Here is a 10,000-nt window from a genome sequence, read left to right as displayed (position 1 = left end):
ATTACCTGAACTCTGGCCTCTGTAAGGTCAATCTTAAGCGCGAGCTCCTCGCGGGTGTAGATGTCTGGGTAATGCGTTTCAGCGAACACACGCTCGAGCTCTTTCAGCTGAGAGCTCGTGAAGGTGGTGCGGATCCGCCGCTGCTTCCGTTTTTCATTCAGACCGGAAGGGTCCGAGAAGAACTTATACGGAACTGTGAGGAGACAGAGCGCGCGGGGTTATGGGTAAATACTAATAACAATAACAATAATAATAATAATAATAATAATAATAATAATAATAATAATAATAATAATAATGCAGATAACTGTGCGGAGTAATTCTTCCTCTTCTTCTTCTTCTTCTTATTAATAATAACAATAAACATTCGAGATTTGTTTGTATTTAAATGAGAATGTGTGTGTGATGTAAATGATGTAAATCTGTTTGTAATGTTGATTTTTAGCTTCTGTTTAATGGAAGTTTGACTTCAGTTTTTGTTCATTTAGTTTATAAAATAATAAGAATAAGAAGAGGATCAGCCTCCTGTGTGTTTTCATTAAAAATGCTTCATACATGATCTATTATTATAATTATTATTGCCATTATTATGATGATGATGATGATTATTATTATAATTATTAATAAATATATAACGTCACTGCATCATTTAGAGCTCGTGATGTTTTTCTGTAACAATAAATATCATTATTCATAAAATAAAATTGTCCTGGTCAGATTTTATTCCAATTTCCTGAACTGACATTCCTGCACCTACCGAACAGATCCGTGCATATAGGTGTGTGTGTGTGTGTGTGTGTGTGTGTGAGTGTGTTTAAGAGACAGAAAGACTGTAAGAGATAGAGTCGCAGCGCGCGCGCTCCTTGCTGTTTCTTACCCGCGGTGTACGGTGCCGGTTGGTGCTCGCGCAGCGCTCCGAGGCTGCAGCTGGCTGTACCGAGCGGCGCGCATCCCGGGTTCGCCCCGAAGCTCGTGCGGATTGGGTTGTACTGAAACGTGTTGGCCTGACTGCACGAGCTGAAGTCCGCGTATGCAGATGCCTCCATCGCCGCCATACACGAGTCGTACGTGTTCAGGTACGAGTAATCCATTTTGTACATGTGGAGACGAAGTGCGCGAGGCGAGGCTCCGGGCAGATTCGGTGGTCCGGTGGTCACGGTACAGGTTCTGAGTGCACCAGGTACCAACTGCACGTGCTTTTATCAGCTCTCTGAAATGAGCTCCACTCTCTCCGTGACTGTGCGCTGTGACCAGGGTCTAACTTTCTCTGGTCACACTCTCGGGTTTCTCCTCTCCAGATGCACATCCACAGTCTTATGCGCGCTCGTGCTCTGATTCCCTCTGTCTCTGTCTCTGTCTCCGTCTCTGTCTCGCGCTCTGCTTTGCTCTGCTCCGTCCAGTGCAGCTCGCGCAGCGTTTATAATAAACTTGGCAGTCCGCGAGACAATAGCGAGGCGGTGGTCCCTCTTTACATGACAATGTCTCGAAAGCTCGCGCCCTCCTCCTCCTCCTCTTCCTCCTCCTCCTCCTCCCGCCCCTTCACCACCGCGCATCTCGAGCGTTTGCGCTTTAACCCTTTACCGGCGCACGAGACTTATATCTCTTACTGCTGATTTCCACCCGGTGTTAAAGATCTCACTGATGAACTCCAGAGTCTCAGTGTGGTTCAGAGTCACGTCTCACAGGGACCTAAAGGAGAAACACCCACTGCGGTATAATAATATTATTATTAATAATACTATTAATACTACTACTACTACTACTACTACTACTACTACTACTACTACTAATAATAATATAATAATAATAATAATATCATAATAATATCATAATAATATCATAATAATAATATCATAATAATAATAATAATAATAATAATATAATAATAATAATAATAAAAATAATAATAATAATAATAATAATAATAATAATAATATAATAATAATAATAATAATAATAATAATAATAATATAATAATATAATAATAATAATATCATAATAATAATAAAAATAATAATACATAATAATAATAATAATAATAATAATAATAATATAATAATAATAATATCATAATAATAATAAAAATAATAATAATAATATCATAATAATAATAATAATAATAATACATAATAATAATAATAATAATAATAATAATAATAATAATAATAATAACTCCGCAGTAGTGACATTATCTAAATTGTTACTCACGCGCAGGTTAAAGCACAGTGAAAGGAATGTAAATAAAAGATGTAAATGTGTAATAAAAGTGTTTTGTGTGTAAAGGGAACAGAATCTGGTGTTTATAACATGACACTGGACGACACAAGTGTTCATATAGTGATCACAGCTTATAAATGATTATTCACTCTTTCATTCTTATTCTTATTGTGTTGTTGTTGTTGTTGTTGTTGTTGTTGTTGGGCGGTGTGTTTATATTGTTATGTGTTTGGAGTGTGTAAATAATTAGTAATAATTACCTGGACGTTCTCTGTTTATTCTGTCCAATTAGCACGCGGTCTCGTGCCTGCACCAACATTTCTAGTTCTGGCCTCTGAGTAAAATACAACAAATTCCTCATGAGGAAAGCAGCGATATCTTAATCTTCTTCAGGTGCATTAAGGGATCTAAAGATGGAAATCTGTGTTGTGAGGAATTCTAGCATTCAGCCGCTGGTTCCTCTAAAGAGAAGAACCTTCACACCTGAAAGAGCCGCTGGTTCCTCTAAAGAGAAGAACCTTCACACCTGAAAGAGCCGCTGGTTCCTCTAAAGAGAAGAACCTTCACACCTGAAAGAGCCGCTGGTTCCTCTAAAGAGAAGAACCTTCACACCTGAAAGAGCCGTTAATTGGAACGCGTTTTGTGAGAGTAAACCCGGGTCAGTGATCTACTGCAGGATTAATGCTCTCGTGCCCTCGTGCAGAAGTGTAGGAGCTTTTGCAGTGTTTGTATGTTAATATACACAATGTGTTAAATACTCTAGTGTGTGAAATTTTTGTGTTTAGTCTCGTGCTCGGATCACCAGGTTATCCTTCTCCTCCTCCTCCTCCTCCTCCTCCTCCTCTGTAAGCACGCGCTCCTGTTCAGCACATTTCTCTCTCGAGGCGGTTTCGTCACGCTGCATTTTGGTAATTCGAGGCGTCTTTCTGCCGTCGCGCGCCATCAATCACCGGGTAAATTACGCGCGTTTCCGGCGCACGTTTTGTTCCCGTCATCGCCGACAGCTCGCGCCCGTGAGCAGGATCCGCGATGACGCGATGTACACACACCGGCGGCACGCGCACACCGAGAGCTGTTTCTCTTAAATAAAACCTTTCACCGCGCGCTGCTCCACATTTCCACTCTTCCAGGTTCAGTCTGAGACTGACACGAGCACGAGCACGAGCACGAGCACATCATCAGCTCTTATCAGTTCTGTACAATTCAGATTTTTAATAATCAATAACATTTTCGTAAAAACATAAACATTCATTTAAATTAGTTGATTTAAAAATCGGATTATTATAATTTCCTGATTAATTAATGTGAATTTCATACAGATTAAAAAATTCGATGACAAAAACTAGAATTACATTTCTTTGATCAAAATCATTTAAATTGTGTGTTTTATGTTAAATTAAATAATTAGAGCGTTTTAATGTATAAATATATTACTTACAGTGATAATATATGTAAAAAATAAATCATAATTAATAATGTTCAAAAATATTATTTTAACGGAAATTAGTTTGTTAAGTCTAAAATAAAAATAAATCCTGATCAGAAATTCACATTTATATTTTTATGATTGAAATGTGGTGATTTTGAGCAGCGCACGCACGTTCCTCTGGTCTCTGTCAATTACGCAAAATTGATCCAGTTTTAATGACGTGCACTAACACCGACCCTGTGCACGCGCAGAGAACAAATTAAAAGAGTAAAATTACAATAACATTTTAGATTTACTAAGTTTTAAAATCAATAACAATAAAAGTACAATTTTTCTTTCTCACGTTCTCTTTCTTTCTTTCTTTCTTTCTTTCTTTCTTGTATATTTCATTGTTACAATGTAGAAATGTGACGTCACAACACGCACTAATTGAATAAATGTACTTTTTTTATTTGAATTATTGCGAAGTAATTTAAACAACCCCACCCGCCCCCTATCCATCACTTTAGCCCTTTCTTTTTCCACCAGTTTTGTTCTTCATTACACCAATCTGCATTCACGAGCGATCGGTCACCAGAGTCTTGCCTCGAGCCCCTCCGTGACCGGCGCGCGCGGGACCCCGTTCGCCTTTTAATGGCACGAGCATCGGATGCTATTAACGTCAAACTCCAACGAAAAAGAATTCAATTAGTGTTCGGAAAGAACCCCTTTAAACCCCCTTTAACCCCCATCCCCCGTCTGTTCCAGTTTGGTCTGAAATGGTGTTTTTCTGATGGCGAAGCAGAAACAGACTGAAGCTTTATGGGAAATTAATCGAACCACTTGAGGAGAAAGTTGAACATGTCGAAGCAATTTTATTAAAACGTCCTCTTCATCATCATCCTCGTCTTTCTCTTCATCCTCCTCTTCTTCCTCCTGCTCCTGTCCGTTTTACCATCGATCAGAGTTTTCATGCCAAAAACCTGAACTTAAACTGCAAATCCCGCGACCTGTCAATCAAACCAAACAAAAACTTCCCAGTGTCCTCCACTTCCCGCCTCTTATTTACTCAAACGGCGTGTGTGTGTGTGTGTGTGTGTGTGTGTGTGTGTGTGTGTGTGTGTGTGTTCACTAATCACCTAATGAATTTTAAACAGTGCGGAGTTTAAAGGCTCCTGAGGAGTTTAAATCCCGGATTAAGGAACAGAAACTGCTGCTCTTTTCTCCATGTTTTAACCCTGAAACTGCGCGAATCTGCCCAAAGTAATAAATACAAATATATCAATTATAACAATTTACACATTTAAATTCATTGTATTTTTTATGTGCTTTGGCTATCTATCTATCTATCTATCTATCTATCTATCTATCTATCTATCTATCTATCTATCTATCTATCTATCTATCAATCTATCAATCTATCTATCTATCTACCGACCTAACCTTCCTTCCTTCCTTCTCTCTCCTTCCCCGAGTCTGGACCTTCAAGTTTAAAATAATGCAGGATAAACAGACACTGGCAGTGTGCTCACGATCCAATTAGAACCTCACCCCCTAAAGTGCTTCATGAGCTTTATATTGTTAATTCCTAAACATCACCCTAACCCACTCCAACCCTAACCCTAACCCTTACCCTAACCCTAAACCACCCTAACCCTAACCCACTCCAACCCTAACCCTAACCCTTACCCTAACCCTAAACCACCCTAACCCTAACCCACTCCAACCCTAACCCTAACCCTTACCCTAACCCTAAACCACCCTAACCCTAACCCACTCCAACCCTAACCCTAACCCTAACCCTAACCCTAAACCACCCTAACCCTAACCCACCCAACCCTAACCCTACCCTAACCCTAAACCACCCTAACCCTAACCCACTCCAACCCTAACCCTAACCTAACCCTAACCCTAAACCACCCTAACCCTAACCCACTCCAACCCCAACCCTAACCCTTACCTAACCCTAAACCACCCTAACCTAACCCACTCCAACCCTAACCCTTACCTAACCCTAAACCACCCTAACCCTAACCCTAACCCTAACCCTTACCCTAACCTAACCCTAAACCACCCTAACCCTAACCCACTCCAACCTAACCCTAACCCCAACCCTAACCCTAACCCTAAACCACCCTAACCCTAACCCACTCCAACCCTAACCCTAACCCTTACCCTAACCCTAAACCACCCTAACCCTAACCCACTCCAACCCTAACCCTAACCCTTACCCTAACCCTAAACCACCCTAACCCTAACCCACTCCAACCCTAACCCTAACCCTAACCCTAAACCACCCTAACCCTAACCCACTCCAACCCTAACCCTAACCCTTACCCTAACCCTAAACCACCCTAACCCTAACCCACTCCAACCCCAACCCTAACCCTTACCTAACCCTAAACCACCCTAACCTAACCCACTCCAACCCTAACCCTTACCTAACCCTAAACCACCCTAACCCTAACCCTAACCCTAACCCTTACCCTAACCTAACCCTAAACCACCCTAACCCTAACCCACTCCAACCTAACCCTAACCCCAACCCTAACCCTAACCCTAAACCACCCTAACCCTAACCCACTCCAACCCTAACCCTAACCCTATACCCTAACCCTAAACCACCCTAACCTAACCCACTCCAACCTAACCCTAACCCTAACCTAAACCACCTAACCCTAACCCACTCCAACCCTAACCCCAACCCTAACCCTTACCCTAACCTAACCCACTCCAACCCTAACCCTAACCTAAACCACTCCAATCCTAACCCTAACCTAAACCACTCCAATCCTAACCCTAACCCTAACCCTAAACCACCCTAACCTAACCCTAACCCTAACCCACTCCAACCCTAACCCCAACCCTAACCCTAAACCACCCTTACCCTAACCCTAACCCTAAACCATCCTAACCCTAACCCTAACCCTAACCCTAACCCTAACCCACTCCAACCCTAACCTAACCCTAACCCTAAACCACCCTAACCCTAACCCCAACCCACTCCAACCCTAACCCCTAACACTAAACCTAAACAACTCCAACCCTAACCCTAACCCTAAACCACTCCAATCCTAACCCTAAACCTAAACCACTCCAATCCTAACCCTAAACCTGAACCACTCCAATCCTAACCCTAACCCTAAACCACTCCAATCCTAATCCTAACCCTAACCCTAAACCACTCCAATCCTAACCCTAACCCTAACCCACTCCAATCCTAACCCTAAACCTAAACCACTCCAATCCTAATCCTAATCCTAATCCTAACCCTAAACCACTCCAATCCTAACCCTAATCCTAACTCTTTTTAGCAGGAATCTTTGTTTGTAATAAATGATGGTTTATAACTGGACTGTAATCAGAGTTTCAGGATGCACAAATATAATAAATGCACGTTTCTGTAATTAAAGACTCAGTGAAAGTATTGAAGGAACTGAAGATGATTGATTGATAGTCCACTAGTTTAATTTTATTAATTAAAGCTTTTTCTTATTTTTTCATAATGTGCTTTCTGTTCCTCAGTCTATCTCAAAATATTGCAGTGAATACAGAATACCGCTTTTATTATATTATATTATATTATATATTATATTATATATATATTATATATTATATTGTTATATTATATATTGTATATTATATATATATATAATGTTGTGATGTTAAACACTAAATAATAATATTATATAAATATTATATGATACAGTTTAAATTAAAAGTTGTTGTTTCTGTGAAATTTTCAGACTGAATTCTGTTCGCTCAATATTATAAAAGCTGCACGCGCTGCTCCATTTATAACCCAAACCCGGTTTTAGTTTTTGGACTGAAATGGCCATTACTGAATAAAACCAACATTATATTACAACACGGCGAGATGAGATGGAATGAAGACGTGGTCCCGAGAGAGAGAGAGAGAGAGAGAGAGAGAGAGAGAGAGAGAGAGACTTTGGGTCCATTTCCTGGTTCTAAAAGGGAAGGGAAAATGAAAACGGGCGCGCGCGGAGGAGCTTCTTCGCCAAACACACTAATCAGATCAGGAGCTCTCGGTCCCGGTGTGCGCGCGCTCTCAGGGCCAGGCCCAACTGGAGCTTAGAACTTAATCAAATTAAACTCACACTAAACTAATTAGCCTGCAATCTGCCACGCGCGCTGTCCTGGAGCTCCAGCTCAGAGTCCCGCACCGGGGCGCGCTCTATTCTGTTCTACAGACCGGGGGGGGTCGGGAGAGGGGTAGAGGTGGTTGTTGTTGTTTTGTGTGTGTGTGTGTGTGTGTGTGTGTGTGTGTGTGTTTTGAGAAAGCGTTTTTTATTACACAAATTTTTGAAAGAACAGAAAAATGCTGCACACTGGGACATGGCGATGCTCCATGAGCGCGCACGCGCTTCTCGCGTTACCCATCCGGGAAATGTGGAGTTTAAAAAGCTCTGTATTTCCGCTCGGACTCAACACTTCATTACACGCTCGCGACGTTATAGACACACTTCCGTATCAGTAACATTAAACAGAAGAAAGGAAAAATCACCAGTTCTTTTACATCACTTCCGCTAAAACATCTGAACACTAAAATCTGAAGGTTCCTCTACAGGAACAGTTGAGGAACAGCTAAGGAACCTTCTTACTAAAGTAGTTTTAAGGAAACATCCACATACAAATTTGAAGAGGATTGTCAATGCTTCTGTTCATGAAAAGGTTTTATTTTGGAATCAACTCTCTTTTTTCTCCAGATGAACACCTGAAGAACCCTGGAGAGTTCTAGAGCTGACCTGCAGATGCTGCAGTTTACAGTAATACAGAACAGCATATAACAAGCTAACAGCCCCAGGCAGGAACAGAGGCAGGGCAGGAACAGAGGCAGGAACAGAGGCAGGACAGGAATAGAGGCAGGAACAGAGGCAGGAACAGAGGCAGGAACAGAGGCAGGACAGGAACAGAGGCAGGAACAGAGGCAGGAACGGAACAGAGGCAGGACAGGAACAGAGGCAGGAACAGAGGCAGGGCAGGAACAGAGGCAGGAACAGAGGCAGTAGAGGGACATGGGCAACTTCTACACCCATACATTTAACAACACACAACATGAAGGGGCAGCCACTGTTGGGCTCCTGAGCAAGGCCCCTAACCCTCCCCTGCTCAGTTAGATAAAGGCTTCTGCCTAAAATGTAAACAACATTGCGTTTAAATAATTCTCCTGATTTTGCACCATGTCCTGTATGTGATTAGAGACATCTCCACCACTCCAATGTCTCCATCCCTAATGGCTCTACTTCTAATACCTTCACCCTCCAGTGACTCTACCTGTCCAGTTTAGAAGGAATTGTGGACTAAAGGAAGTGCTTCCAGCTGCTATAATGTAGAAGAACAGAAACTTTTGTATACTGAACAAATAAAGTTCAAGATCATCCATGTAACTATAAAAGGATAAAAAAGTGTCTTAACAACACCAATAACTGCAGCTAATAATAACACTCTTAACTCAACTCAGCACCCAACACCCAACCCAACACACATCTCAGCACACAACCCAACACCCAACCCAACATGCATCTCAGCACACAACACCCAACCCAACACACATCTCAGCACACAGCACCCAACCCAACACACATCTCAGCACACAACACCCAACCCAACACACATCTCAGCACCCAACACCCAACCCAACACACATCTCAGCACCCAACACCCAACCCAACACACATCTCAGCACCAACCCAACACATCTCAGCACCCAACACCCAACCCAACATGCATCTCAGCACACAACACCCAACCCAACACGCATCTCAGCACACAACACCCAACCCAACACGCATCTCAGCACACAACACCCAACCCAACACACATCTCAGCACACAGCACCCAACCCAACACGCATCTCAGCACCCAACACACAACCCAACACGCATCTCAGCACACAGCACCCAACCCAACACGCATCTCAGCACCCAACACACAACCCAACTCTATTTATAGAGAAAGTTAATATTTTATTGTAAAGGACAAATAAATACACAAAAAAACCCAAAAGCAACAAACTGTTCAATAAAATCTGGAATTTATTGGAGATGATCAGTAATAATGTGCACTGATGATGAGATCAGCAGAAGGTCCTCAGAAAAAGAAAAAACAATGTGTAAGAAAATAATAAAAGTAAGTCACAGGAAGGGAATTGGAATTACAGAAAGAGAAATAAAACCTCTGAGCACAGATCTAGTGGTGTGTGTGTGTGTGTGTGTGTGTGTGTGTGTGTATGTGTGTGTGTATAAGTGTGTGTGTATAAGTGTGTGTGTGAGAGACAGAGGGAGAAATGCGTCTAAATCTCTCCGGACACGAAGCACTCTTCTGTCTTGCTCTCTAACTGAATTTGACAGAACG

At 41.8% G+C, this 10,000-nt stretch overlaps 1 protein-coding gene across 1 annotated transcript in view; it reads right to left on the bottom strand.

Moving 5' to 3' along the window:
• The window catches only part of phox2a (paired like homeobox 2A), a 3,655-nt gene extending 2,230 nt beyond the window's left edge, over positions 1-1,425 (bottom strand). Inside the window, exons 1-2 of the mRNA XM_046863492.1 lie at positions 878-1,425; positions 6-193 (exon numbers count right to left, since the gene is read on the bottom strand). Of these exons, the coding sequence (XP_046719448.1) occupies positions 6-193; positions 878-1,100 (411 nt within the window). The 5' untranslated portion in view covers positions 1,101-1,425. The remainder of the gene's footprint in view (positions 1-5; positions 194-877) is intronic.
• Between the last annotated feature and the right edge of the window lie 8,575 nt (positions 1,426-10,000).

The sequence above is a fragment of the Silurus meridionalis genome, chromosome 12 (assembly GCF_014805685.1).
Source record: "Silurus meridionalis isolate SWU-2019-XX chromosome 12, ASM1480568v1, whole genome shotgun sequence".
NCBI lineage: Eukaryota > Metazoa > Chordata > Actinopteri > Siluriformes > Siluridae > Silurus > Silurus meridionalis.
The sequence above is the reverse complement of the archived record's forward strand: the minus strand, read 5'-3'. Positions and strand labels throughout refer to the sequence as shown.